Raw genomic sequence first — 14,148 nt, forward strand, 5'->3', positions numbered from 1 at the left:
CAGGGCCCATGCGTGAGCTCCAGTGTCCTAGGAGCCAAGTTAAAAAAAAGTAAATGAACACATGAAGTTGATTTTAACAACTTATTTTACTTGGCCCAACATTCCCAAAATGTCACCACTTCAAAAACAAGACTGTCTGCACCCCATCTCCTAAGCAGCCTCTGATGTCCGGCTCCCCTGTGCACCTCCAGTTCATGTGCCAGCCACAGGCCAAGTGGAACAATGGCCGCCGGAGAAGGCCCACCTCCAGGGCTGCTTCTGAAGAGGGCTGCTGTCTTCACACAGCTGCGGCCAATGTGAGCACGAATTTCTGCTGCGACTTAACACTGAGAAAGCAAATTCCAGCCAGGGGAGGTGAGGGGGTTCGCTGCTAGCACCCCTTCTGCCCATGAGAGGGAGAGCGCTCCTGCACGCCCACCTCCAGACGACAGGGCCATGGGGCGAGGCCAGGCCCTCAGCTCAGGCTCCACTGCAGCATTTCTGCACCAGGGCTGGACTGAGCTTGTCACCACCGGCCCAAACAGGAATCTGCGAGCAGGCAGAGCTCCCCACCTCCCCAGCAGGAAAGGGGGCCTCCCACTAGTCAAGGAGGGAGCCAGGTCTGTGCACCTCCCCACGCCCACACAGCCGCTGGGCACACGGAGCAGGTTCCCATTCCATCCCACAAATGCACATCCAGCAAGCATCTAGAAGCCACGTAGGGGGCTTTGCACGCTTTTACGCACAATTTCACAGACAGTTCTGTTATCTGCACCTGGATGGACGAAGCCAGGTCGACTGCCTCACTCCTCACCGCTCTCTGCAGCGCTTCCAAGTCGGACTGACCCTGTCTGCAGTCAGTCCCTCACACAGAGACAGGAAGAAAGAACTGCCCCCAGTCATCACCGTTTTAAATCAGGCTATGCTACCAGAGGACTGTTTTCTGTTTCTGTGTAAGATCGGCTGCTTAGTTTACCAAGGTACCCAGATTCTGGGAGAGAGACCTGCCCTGAGAGGGGGATGCATCACTGAGAGGGAACACCCCATGCTCCGCGGGCTGGGCGCCTGACGGCATGTGAGGGACACGCCACCCTCAGACTGACGGGAGGAACGAGGGCAGCATGAAGCCCACCACTCTCTTTCTCTGCCTGTCCTGGGGGTGATTTCTCCTCATGGCTTTCTTCAGAGCCACATGCACCAACTGGGGGCCAGGGCCTGGACACAGCTGCCGTGCACCACACCGTCGGCTCAGGATGGGTGACACCCACTCACCAGCAGCATCCTCGTACCAATGTGCTTTCCAAAACGGAAAAAAGAAACTATTTCTCAAATTGGACAGTAACGTGATTTCACCAAGTCTTGAGGGCAAGTCATTGATTATGGGCATGAAGGCTTAGAGTCTGGAAACCTTCAAAAAAAAAATTGAGACCTCAGAATAATCTCCCATATTTGGCATTTCTTCAGCTTTCTTTGATTACTTGACTCAAAATAAATTTAATTAGAAGGATTTAGCTTATTACCTTAAAAAATACTGTAAGAAAGCTGCAGACAATGACGGCACGACCAGCTGGCCCACCTCCTTCTGAGCCCTGGAGACACCACGTTGCCCCTCGTCCCCATCACTGCCAGCCACGCAGATGGCGGTCCCCCGTGCTCCACGGCCACACGTGCTGGGCTTGTGCCCTGAAAGGTGTACTTGCCCACGGATCTGCCCAGCCTGAAGCGCACACACCTGGTGGTCACACCCAAGCAACAATCAAACTGAAGGAGACCCACACGGAGGGAGAGTCTATTCCATGTTCAGACTGTGAACAAGAGATGAGAAGGTGCGGGCAAGGGAAGTACACTAGGCCAAAACCTGGAGACCCCAGACCGTGAGGACAGCGACACGCCCCAGAGCGATCTGTGGGTCCAAGCCAAATCCCTGCAGGTACTTCTCTACAGAGGCTAACACGCTGACGCTAAAATCCACATGGCAGGGCCAGCAGGGCCAACAGGTGCCAACACCGCCCTGAAGAACAGGCTGCAGACAGACGCCGGACGGCGTGGTCTGTGGCTTCGCTGGGATGAAGGGCACGTGGCGCTGCCTGGGGAACAGACACGGCACAGAACAGTGGGGGTCTGGACAGCCCCACACACCTGTGCCACCTCAGGGACCAAGGTGACACCAGACAGTGGAGGAAGGAGGGCCTTCGGGAACGAGGCTGAGTGGATTGGATATCCACGTGGAAAAACGATCCTACTTCGTACCGTACGCAAGTCAGCTATGGAGGGATTACAGAGGCTGATATAAAGGAACAACAGCAAAGCCTTTAAAATTTCTTAAACGAACACAGAAGTACGAGCCACAAGAGAAAAACAGAATTGGGCTATCATAGAATTAAAAACACCAGGAAAGTGAACGAGCAACCTACCGGGTAGGAAAAAGACTCGAACCTAACATATGTAAAGAGCTCCTACAGGTCAGTAAGAGGCAGCCCACCTTGAATGCTGAGACCACAGCGCTGCTCATGTGAAACCTTCATAGGATTGTATATCAATGATACCTTAATCAAAACAAAAAAGAGAGAGAGAAAACCCGACTGAGCAGGAGCGCTGTGAGCAGGGTGCAGGCGCGGGGCCGGGCCGCAGCAGGGTCCGCTCATGAGCCACTCTGCGCTTCAGCAGCAAAGCTGAGCAGTAGCCCCCGAGGACAGATGGCTGCCAGCCAAAGAAAGCACCTGGCCTTTTACAGAAAAAGCTGGCAGACCCCTGCATAAGGACACAGGCCCCTCGCAAAAGAGCATCTCCAAATGCAAGAATGCTAGAGAAGACACTCCCCTTACTCACCCGGGAGAACCAGTAAGAACTACCAGCACCAATGCCCCCCTGCACGCCCTCCAGGAAGGAAGCAAGCAGGGAGCAGCGGACGTGCAGATGATGCCGGAACTGTCAGGATGGGGCAGCCAGAGCCCCGCAGTGGGCAGACAGCAGGGGCCTGTGCAGTTGCTACCCTGTCTGCAGCCGCGTGGCCATGAGCACCACAGCTCTAAGGCCAGGTGCACGCCCAACGCGCCACACTCCACTTGCAGACACAAACTCGGCCACTAAGGACATGTCCTATTTTCAGCAGCCTCACTCATAAAACCAGAACTGACCTGCCTGAAGGCCCACCAGGGCCAATGAAAGCTGCAGCAGTCACACCCACAGCACACCGATCACCAAAGAAAAAGGCTGACGGCTGTGTACAAAGAACAACCTCACAGCCACAAAGCCGCACGGAAGTGGCGGGTGTGAGAGCGTGCACACCGTGTGCTCACACCTAGGAAGGCAGAGCTGGCAGAGTGGGGCTGCCTGCCTATGACAGGTGCACCCTCCTGAGGGTATGCAACCTTCAGTTAAAAAGAAAACATGGAATGCCCTGTGGGGGCCAACACAAGACCAAATGAAACAAAAAAAATCAGCAAAACGATAAAACCAAACCATTTCCAGGGTCTAAGCATAATGGCTCCCCAAGTAGTATGGAGCAAAGCCACAGCTCCTGCACCTCTAGGACCCTGCCAGCTCCGCCAGGGCATGGGGAACCCCAGGGGAGGCACACAGATGGGAGCAGGCCTGGTCGGGGTGCCACGAAGCTCACGGGACCTAAGATCCTGCGGGACAACACTCTCCGAACGCAGTCCTGACCCGGTTCACAAGGACGGTGCTGACAAAACCCGCGAGACGAGTCGGTCTTTCCCCATGATTTCTACCTCTGCAGCCAAAGAAGCCATGCGATGCTTCTACAGCATTTCTGACCAGGGCTGGCACGGCCCAGACCCTGCTCAGGTGGCAGGCGTGGGCTCACCCTGCAGGATCTGCACCCTCCCCAGGCTCTGTGACGATGACACCAGCCTGACGCCCACCCCTCCAGGAACCCGAGCTTCCCACCAGACACGTCCACTCCATGCCCTCAGGCCACATAAGGCGAGAACAGACCTGCCCGGTAGTAGCAGCAGGGCACCGCGGCCAGGCCCCTCCATGGCGTCCAGGCCCTCAGAAGGCACAGCCGAGCTGCCCTCGGACTGCAGCTCGGGGTGCACCAGCGCGCTCGTGTCCTCGTCTGTGAAGGTCTCGCACTCACTGTAGGTGCTCTCAGAGCCCACGTACGCGCTGTCTGTCACCTCGTTGGCCTAGGAGAGAGCGCCGAGAGTCAGCCCCAGCACCCTGGAACCGACCGCGTGCACAGCAGCAAGCGTCCAATGACTGCATGGAGGGCCAGCTCGCCCATGGAGAGGTCCCCAGTAGGTTTCCTAGCAGACACATCAGCTTACAAAATAGCATTTTAAAAGGTGGAAAATTGGCCATGTGCATAGAGCAGACAAAAACTATTGGACTGATCTTTAAAGTTTGTTATTAAAAACATAGCTAAAACAGATACAAAGCATACCAACATCATATAAGTCCCAGCAGAACCATCCATGTCATCATGGCAGCACTGGAATTATTTATATTCAAAGAACTAATATAAAATAGTGTAAGAATATACCTTCTTGAGTTAAAAACTTACCACCAGTATCTACTATGTACGTTTAGGCTATTGCTTTGAAATTTAATAATGTGGCCTAACCTCAAAAATACTATTAATCAGTCATTAAACCAATCAAATACACTCAAGGTTAAGTGTCTGCTTAAAAGTAAAGAACCATTAAACAGGTCATTTTCAATTTATAATCTCAACTTTAAAATGCAATTGTATTGGCTGGCAAAAGCAGCCAAAATTTCATGCTCGAAAGATTCTAACAACCAAAAGATTAACAATTTGCAAACAAGACGCCGTCAGGAGCGCAGACGGAGCAAGGTAGCTCTGCAGGCTGGTGTCACGAGATGCGGTGGAGTGCTGGGCCGGGCTGCAGTCACACAAAGCCGCCGCCCTCAGCTGACCTTGAGACCCTCACTCGGCTTCCCCCGAGGCTCCAGGGCCCATCTAAGAAATGTGAAGGGCTGGGTTGAGAGTGGCGGGAGCCTGGGGTGGCCCGCCAGCCATGTGCCCTCAGCCTAGGGTCTCCGCCACTCCCAGCCCTGTTGCAGTTTGCACAGAGGGGGCTGTAAATGCTCATCTTGGCAGAGAGACCACACAGCCAGGTACAGAAAGAGACCAGAAAGGGTCCGCGTGTCCAGTGGGTGGAACCCCTGCCAGATGCCGGAATAAAGTAGGGAGTAACATGAGATATACCTCCTACAGGTGGGCAGTGATGTTACTTATACCAAAGCAAAACCCAATCTTTCTTGGAATCTAAGGCAACTAAATAATTCCTGAAAAGCATTCCTTCAAAATCTGAAGCCAGGAACTGACTTTAAGAGGCACCGACTCCAGCCAACCCATCAGCGCTGACATGTGTCCCTCCGCCAGGTACGGGCAGGCTCCGCTCGACCTGCGGGCAGCACAGGCGGATGGGTGTCAGGGCCAGGCAGGCCCAGGGCACCGGTGGCTGGGCCCACGCAGGAAGCACACGAGAGCAGGTACAAAATCCACAGCCACTGCCTGACATTCTCCAAGGGGGGCTGTGGATCAGGTGCCCAGATGGCACTGCAGGCTCATGTGGGGTTGCTGCCTGAGTCACCCAAGGGCACCAGGAAGATCCCCCAGAGCTCTAACAACGAAGACCGGAGTCTGCTAGGCCAGTCGGTACCCTTGTGTGCAGGAAGGTCCCATGGAACCCCCCTCCCCACCTCTCAGACCCACACCCAGGAGGCAGGCAGGGCCCCCACTGCCCAGTCCTCACCAAGCAGGGCCCCAGACGTTGACTGGGGGCCCTCTGAGATGGTTTCCTGTAGGAAACCGAACATAACTCTGGGTCAGCTTTGGAAAAGCCAGCCAAACCGCACTCCGACAGACACGGTGCTCCTGCCTAGGGGCTTGGAGCCCAAGGGCACTTACCCCAGGGAAGGGAAGGAGGCCCATCACGTGGGCCCCCACACTGCACTCGCAAGCAGCTCCTGGCCAGTTGTGCAGCTGAGGCCCGGGCTGCAGACGAAAACCCCTTGAAGTCTGGGCAGGATGTTCCCGGATGGAAGTAACTCTCTACTGACCAGGTGCGAGGAGGCAGGCACTCTACAAACCGACTGCCACACATCAGTGTGGGCACTCGGTTCTTGGAGGAGGACGAACTCGCCCCACCTCCGACTCTTTGATTCCAAAGTAAACCTGCTCTTGTGCCAGTGGGAGAGGCTGCAGAGATGAACACTGCTTCCCATTCACAAAAGGTGTTACGTTTGCACTTACACCTTGATTTGCCCTATTTGCCCCAGATTATAAACAAATGGGGTTGTGAAGGTCCTGTCCCCACAGCACTGCCATGAACACTCAGGCACAAGTGTGGGAGCTGGGCAGTAAGCAGCCTCTTACCCACAGCGACCTAAGCAGCTGACGCCACAGAGAGGCCCTAAGAGGGCGCGAGACCCACTGGCTCCGTGAGGGCCAGGCTGAAGCCCAGGGGGTCGAGTGGGCTGGGAGAGCCGGACACTCTCTCCCCTGCCCTCTGTGCACCCCCAGAAGGGTCAGCTGCTTTTGGTCAAGGATGCCCTGAATAGATGTCAGCAAGCCAGGGGACTTTCCAGAGCAGTAGGTGGACACCTGCCTGTCAAGAGATGCCACACCATCTCAGAGCACCGTGCATGCCTACCCAGTCTACCGGACAAACGGGAACAGCTCAGACAACGTGCCACCAGATCATATTTGCCACCAGACAGGGTGCAGCTTTGCTCAGAAGCCCACAGCCTAGGCTACCAACTTTAAAAATGTTAACAAATTACATGTTTAGATTAACTCATTTAAAAATCACAGTTCACCTTAGGAAACTTAGCTACACATTAACATTACCTTCACCAGCTAACTTAACATCTGCCAATGGAAAGACAGGAGAGCCCATGTTCAGAGCCTTAGTGAGGAGCCCAGGTGCAGCCAACCCTGCCCGGGGTCCCCACTGACCAGCCCACGGTCCCTCCGAGGGAAGCCGAGCCACGGCCAGCACCAGCCAGTGTCTGCTGCTGCTCCGGCCTCTCTTACCTTCAGACGCCAGTCTGGGCAGCCTCACAGGCCAGGCTTGGCTCTGCACACAGGATCCATGAACACGCTCCTGGAGATGGCCCCCCACCCAGCTGCAAGCACGTGAGTCTGTCCAGACCAGGCCCTGGTTTCTCTCAGCTGACGCCATGGGGCCTCCTACTTGCCAGTCATGCTGGGGTTTCTGCAAAACCTGGTCCACCTGCGGGCACATCACTGCCTCACAGTGTAACCTGCTCCCAGAGACGCTCCTTTAAACCTCCTGCATGCTGGCCAGGGCGGGGGCAAAGTTCACGAAGTGTCCCTGCTGGGAGACCTCAGAACAGGGCGGCTTTTGTTCTCAACTTTCTGGTAACAGTTTGCACAAAAGACACACTCTCACCCTTTCAGTGAGACAGCTCTTCCCTCTGGGCGTGGGCGGCGGGAGGAGAGGCGGAGCAGGCACAGCTCGGGTGGCCCTTATGGCTTCCGCCCGGCCGCCCGCTCCTGGGAGCTGGCCTGTCCCCGTCCCAGAAGCCCTAGAAGTCAGCTCGCCCTCCATCCCACACCTGGCTCTGTGTCCCCCTGCCCCTTCTGCCCTGAAGCTCAGAATGCCCCCAGTTAAAAACTGTCTCCTGGGACTTATCAGAAGCTAGGTGCCAACAGTGTGCGCAGGGGATCACAGGAGCTGCCGGAGGCCCGAGCCCCAGCAGCAAGAGGAGCCGCCTGGTGCTGCGGCCCACCGGGAGGCGACCCACAGGGGCCCGGGCTGACGCTCGAGTGCCCAGCCATTAAATCAAAGAAGGTCTGTTTATCTCTGAAGACCTCCGGCAAACGATCTCCAAATGTGACATCTGGAGTAATACACGTATTCTCTACTTGTATTTTTATTGGACTTTTAAGATTACATGAAGTGCTAGCTTTTTGTTAAAAAGAGCAATCTTTCTACAAGTTTCACAGTACCTAGTTTGCCAAAAAATTACGACTAAAAAACCTTAGGAAGTACAAAGAGACATGGAGGAACCTTAAATGCACATTACTAAGCAGAAGAAACCAGTTAGCAAAGGCCACAAAATGGATGATTCCAACTCTGATGTTCTGGAAAAGGCAAAGCTATGGAAACAATTAAAGATTAGGGGGTGTCAGCAGTGGGGGGAATGAATGAGGAGAGCCCAGAGGGTTTTTAGAGCAGCAAATTTACTCTGTATGACGCAATGGTGGACACATAATGAGGCACATTTGTCCAAAGCCAGAGAACGGACCGAAGGACGGTGAACCCTGGTGTAAGCTGTGGACATAGTAACAACGCGCCGATGCTGGCTCATCGATTACAGAGCCACCTCACTGCACAAGATGTTCACGGTGGGGGCACTGGGGGCTTTCTGTACTATCTATTCCATTTTCTGTAAACCTCAAACTGCTGAAATATAACATGTATTAATTTTTAAGTAACAAAAAAACTTATGTTTCCTCCATTCTAAAAAAGTAGGATCTCAAAACCCAGAGAGCATCGCTGCTGCACACTTCATGCCTCCTGAAGGTGATGATGCATGTGCACTGGGAGGCCTCCCGGGTGGGCTGCCTGCCCACCCGGCTCCAGAAGGCAGTCCCCACGTCAAAGTACAAAACAAGAAGACGCCTTTACTCTCCCAACTAACAGGGTCACTGTGCTAGAGTCCTGGGGCCACCACCACAGCTGGGAGCTTAACACAGCAGGGGTCTCCTCGCAGAGTCCGGAGCCAGAGGAGGTCGGCCGGGGCAGGGCGAGCTCCTCGGGGCTCCAGCGGCGGGTTCCTGTACCCATCCAGCTCCGGGTGGTCCCGGGATTGGCTGTGGCCGCCTGGCTCCAGCCTCTGCCTCGTCCCCTCACGGCTCCTCCCTGGGGGTCACCTCCCTCCTCAGGGCCCTGTTGTTGGATTCGGGGCCCACTGCCCAGCGTGACCTCATCTTAATCACATCTACAGAGACCCTTCCTCCAAATCAGGTCCCATTCACAGGTTTCAGGTGGGACATCTTTTGGCAGCTACCACTCAACTCGCTACACCCAGCTACACATAAAACGTGACACCATAACGGAAGCACAGGGCAGCGAAAGATGCAATGTCAAGGCACAGCCTGCATGGGCCGCACCAGCAAGGCACTGGCCAAACGCCCCCTGGCCCAGAAAGTGGTTTGAAATTTGGTAGAAACGAAAGCCTCACGATGTGTCCCCTGGTCTGAGCTTGCTTGGCAGCCTGGCAGAGGTGACGGCAATGTATCCGGAGAGCTCTAACTGCCTGACCCAACCCCTGCTCACAAGAGACCCCAAGGAAATCTCCTGCTGACAGCCCTGGGATCCCAGCACATGGACAGGCACACACTCACCACCTGCTCTGGCCATGAGGCCCGTGGAGCCCAGCACCCCAACAGCATGCTCAGGGCTGAAGGGTGAGCCCTACCCTGCACGCCCCTTCCTACGGAGCAGCCTGGGGGCGGAGGCAAACAGGACCTCACAGTGTAAGGAAGAGGCTTAGCGCCCAGCCCGCCTGCCCCCCAGCTCTCCAGTAAAAACCACTTGCCTCAAAGGTAACAAAGTCGTCAAACTCGTCAGGGCAGGCCGGCTCCTCATCCTGGGCAGGTGCGAGGCCGCACAGCTGGCCGTCGGAGTCGGATTCTGCGGGAGAGAAGACCCCATGCTCAGCAGGCAAACCAGACTGTCCCCACGGAGGCCAAGGGGGAGGACGGCGGGCAGGGAGTGACAGCAGGCCAGGGCTCGCCGCAGGAAGCCCAGGGGAAAGGAGGCCGCAGTGAGGACCAGAGCGGGTCCCCCGTGAAAACCACACTTCGAGCCAGAGTTCTGAAGACAGGTGTGGAGGACAAACGACGACAGCGCTTACTCTCTTGGAACAGCCGGACAGCACCGTGAGAGAGCAAGGTGGAGAACTCTGACACTGCTCATGGCCTCGCAAAGCATTTGGTACCAGGCTTAATTTTTAAAACCCTTGTACATGTTAGGTAGGTACCAAAATATCACCTCGTCCTTGGAGCTGGACTCACAGGCAGTTTCTATTTCTTCTTTATTGCTTAATTTTATCTTCTGTGATAAGTGTTTTATTTTATAATAAGAAAAACTATAAAGGAACAGCTATCTTTTCATGGACAGACTGTAATTCTGACGTCAACAAGAGACATCACTCCTCAAACGCGCCCACAGCCCTGCTTCCCCAGGAGAGGCCCTGGCTTCCGTAGTCTCTGGGAAACATTCTGGCACAACGCACTCCAAAGGGCAGGTGAGGGGAGGTGCTGGTTCCCAGACGGTTCTCACCACCATGACACCGTCATACAATACATATTTATTTGGTCTCCGTCCTGGTTCCTGGCACGGAGCTCCTAAAGCCCCGGGGATTCCCTACGTGAGCGAGGGGAGATGCTGCTACTTCTCACAACAGCCACTTTCCGCCCTGCCTGGGTTTCCACTAGGGGGGTGACTCAGGGGGGTGGGGGAACTGGCCACGTGATTAGGGGCTGGGCCTTCCAGCCCCACCCAGACCTCCGGGGTTGGGCAGGGGACCAGAGGGGCTGATCCCAAGGACCAATGACTTAACCAGCCCTGCCTGTGTCAACGACACCCCGAATGAGGCTGGGGGCTTCTGGGCTGGTGCACACAACATGCCTGGAGGGCGGCACAACCCAAACTCCTCAGGGAGAAGCCCCCATGTTCCGGACCCCTCAGGGCCTTGCCCTACACCTCTTCAACTGGCTGTTCATTTGTGGCCTTCATAGTAAGGTGGCAACAGTGGAGTCGCCCTGGGCTGAGGCATCATGGGAACTCTCAATTTGCAGCCAAGTCAGACAGAAGTGTGGGAACCTGGGCGCCTGGAGTGGGGTCTGCACTGACTCCATGCACTTGGTGTCAGAACAGAATGAACCTGAGGACCCAGGTGTGTGCAGAGAACTGGACAGCCTCACTGCTTGGTGAGGAAAACCCACACATTTGGTGTCAGTGCTGTGAGCAGAAAACAAATCACAGTGATTCTCACTTTATATGTGTCAGTTACTTATTCAGTATTGTACATAACCTAACATGTGGAGTAGCATCTTTTCAGGGCCAAATGGGACCACAATCCCTGGACACCACCGGGAAGCAGTCTGAAGCAGTCTGCATGCAGCCTCGGCCAGAGGGCACCATTGTTCAGCACCACATGGTGAGAACGCTGCCCTCCATAGCCATCCCTGCCGGAGCTCGAGGACCAGCGGTCTGCAGCTGGCAGGACAGCCCAGGGCACTGGGGAGGGTGAGTGGGTGCTGAGGGACCCCTGCCAGAGCGCCCACACACGCGGCTACCGCCCTATGCTCTGATAGCAGCCAGAATGGTGATGCATTCCCCCCACAACTGTGCAATTTGAACACTCGTGCATTCGGCAACTACAGGACACCTCCGCCAGCCCAACGCTGCTCTGCAGGAGTGATTAAGGCCCCTATTTCAAAAAGCCCTTTGGCTTTTGTTGTAAGAATTACAGGTACTACATGGTGTGGAGTGTCACAGGGAAGACAATGGAGCACAGAGAAGACAAGTAGTGACTGCGGCATCTTACTACACTGATGGACAGTGACTGCAATGGGGTGGGGGAGGACTCAATAATATGGGTGGATGTAGTGACCACATTGTTTTTCATGTGAAACCTTCATAAGAGTGTATATCAATAATACCTTAATAAAAAAACTAATTACAGGTACTTCTGCCACTGTTCCGTGTTCTCCCCAGGAGTGTGGCTGACCAATGAGTGGCATGGGGGGGTGGCAAGAGTGAAGCAGCCCCAGGGAGTGGTGGCCAGCCTGGCACTGCACGCCCGGGTCTCTGGTGCAGGTGAGCTACAGCTGGACTGTATGTGCTGTTTTGGATGGGTGAGAGGGTTGCCGCGGACAGTTTTTGGTTTCCAGGACAAGGGAGTGGATGAGGACTGAACAGCATAGTACATTTTGAGGTGCACACACGTTCTGTAAAAAGACTAGACCTTTTGTAGAGAGAAAAGACGGGCCTGTTTTTCCCCTCTCAAATGTAATTAGCATGCACTTCCAAACACTTAAACACAGAATTCAAAACTCTCAAAACACATCCAATCATCCAGGCGGCAGGCATGCGCTCAGATGCCAGTGGGCTGGCGATTTGGTCCTGCCGCACGGCACACACAGCTGGCGTTTCCAAACTGTCCAAGGGAATCAAGTATGATTCTTAGAGCAGTTTTATCTGTAAGAACTAAAACAATTTTCAATTACGTGGAAATTTCAGTGTGCATTTATCTCATTCTTCCAGAGCCTGGGGGGAAAGGGCAAGCCAGAGCAATGGCCTGTTTGTAACAGTTCCCTCTCTATCTCACGGTACTCCTGAAAGGAGGCCTGCGGCCACCGGGTAAGTCTCCCTGCACCTCCCGACGGCCTGGGTCACCTCTCGCATCCCTCGCTAAGCTGCTCCCAGAGCAGGGAGGAAGCCTGACAACCGCGGGGGACCTCAGGCGAGCTTCAGCAGACATGCAGTGCAGGTGGCCATGCTTCTATTCTCCATGTCATGAAAGAACACTACCAAAATACTCTTTGATGTGCTTTTATTCTAATTTTATTGTCCCTCCCCTTGCCTAACAAAAGTTAAATGATGACGTCAAATTACAAAAAAAAAGGCAAGGCCCAGCCTACACAGCCCTGAGCCACACCGAGACACAGAGTGGGCCCTCCCGGCACTGCCTCCCCCAAGTCCACGCCAGATGCAGGTGCCTGGGGACCCTCCATGAGCCTGGGCCGGGGGACAAACCCGGAAGCTCCCAGCAGAGAGAGCCAAGTCCCCCTGCCGTACCCACAGCCCAGGCGCTCCCTGCCACCCTCACCTCCACCTCTGACCCCAGTCTGGCTGGGAGGGTTGTTTAAAATTAAATCAAAGTGCACAAATAAGGAGTCTCAAACAGACCCTGTGGGGTTCTGGGGTGTGTGGGGCTGGCTGGAGGCAGGGAGCCTTAGAGGCTCGGAGCAGGAGGGCGGTCCCTCTGTGCGGAAGGAACCGCGGCTGCCCGTGCGGCGAGCAGGGTGGGAGGCACCAGGCACAGGAGGCCGGGCGAGCCGGGTGAGGAGACAGCACGAGACAGCAAGCCGGGGTGCGCTCTGGACAGACAGCAGAGCTCGGCCAGCTCCGCTCGGGTGGAGATCCCGGGACCCCTCCCCGGGCCCTCCTAGGGCTTCTCCGCCCACCCCAGCACCCCGGCAGCGGGCACGGCCAGACAAAGGCCAGGAGAGGGAGAGGGATATTGTGTGCAGGTGGGGCCCCATCTCCGTGCATCAGGGAGGACGGTCAGCTGTGAGGAAAGACCAGGACCCAGGGAGGCAGGCCACTCACCAGTCCATCATCCATGCGCTCCTTACGTCACTGAACTTCAAGACACATGCCACCCACGAGCCAGCCGCACGGTCCGCAGCTGCGGGCCCTGCTCCCTGACTGCTGGGGGATCAGCTTCTGCAGAGACGGCTGTCCCTGCCCCAGCAGCCTGAGGGCCGGAGAGCTTTGTGCCCGCACACAGGGCTGTGCCTGCCTGGGTCACGAGTCTCCAGGAGCAGGTACTAACCCCCAGGTCTGACCCCCTCCCGCAGCTGCGCTTGCTCCATTTTGCAGTGACCGCAGCCTGTCAGAACAGATCAGCCGCCAGCCTGGGGACAGAATCGTGAACTCTGGCTCAGAGAGGCCTCAGAGCCACACGAATGACCCTGGCACTGTCTCTCACTAGCCACTGCCCTGGGCTCCTTCCTGCCCACCCCACAGTCCCGGCCGCCACTTCTGCTCCCAGCCTTGACCTTTCAGAGGAATCTGGGCTCAGCTGCCTGAAGCAGAGGAAGTCCAGACGCGAACCTTGCTAGGAGGCGTGGGGACGGTACGTCCACAGTCCGCAGCTCCTCCCAGGCCCTCTGGTTTCAGCCCTGGGAGCACACGGACGCTGCCACCCTCTGTCAGTAAGGCCACACAGGGAGTCTCCTGATGGGCAGGCGCGGCCAGTAGCCACTCTGCATTCTTCAGCTGCCGGGAGAGTCACAGCTCTGCTGGCGCTAAGTAGCCTGCACACACCTTTCGCCCCGTGGCTGGGCTGTGAGCCGTGTGGACAGGTTGGGGCCCTACACAGCTGTCCTCGACCCTCAGCCGGTCATCTTGC

At 55.8% G+C, this 14,148-nt stretch overlaps 1 protein-coding gene across 1 annotated transcript in view; it reads right to left on the reverse strand.

Moving 5' to 3' along the window:
* The window catches only part of RAB11FIP3 (RAB11 family interacting protein 3), a 67,872-nt gene that overhangs the window by 18,531 nt on the left and 35,193 nt on the right, over window positions 1–14,148 (reverse strand). The window contains exons 3-4 of the mRNA XM_037005664.2: window positions 9,541–9,635; window positions 3,937–4,130 (exon numbers count right to left, since the gene is read on the reverse strand). Of these exons, the coding sequence (XP_036861559.2) occupies window positions 3,937–4,130; window positions 9,541–9,635 (289 nt within the window). The remainder of the gene's footprint in view (window positions 1–3,936; window positions 4,131–9,540; window positions 9,636–14,148) is intronic.

Source organism: Manis javanica, chromosome 10 (genome assembly GCF_040802235.1).
Source record: "Manis javanica isolate MJ-LG chromosome 10, MJ_LKY, whole genome shotgun sequence".
Lineage (NCBI taxonomy): Eukaryota > Metazoa > Chordata > Mammalia > Pholidota > Manidae > Manis > Manis javanica.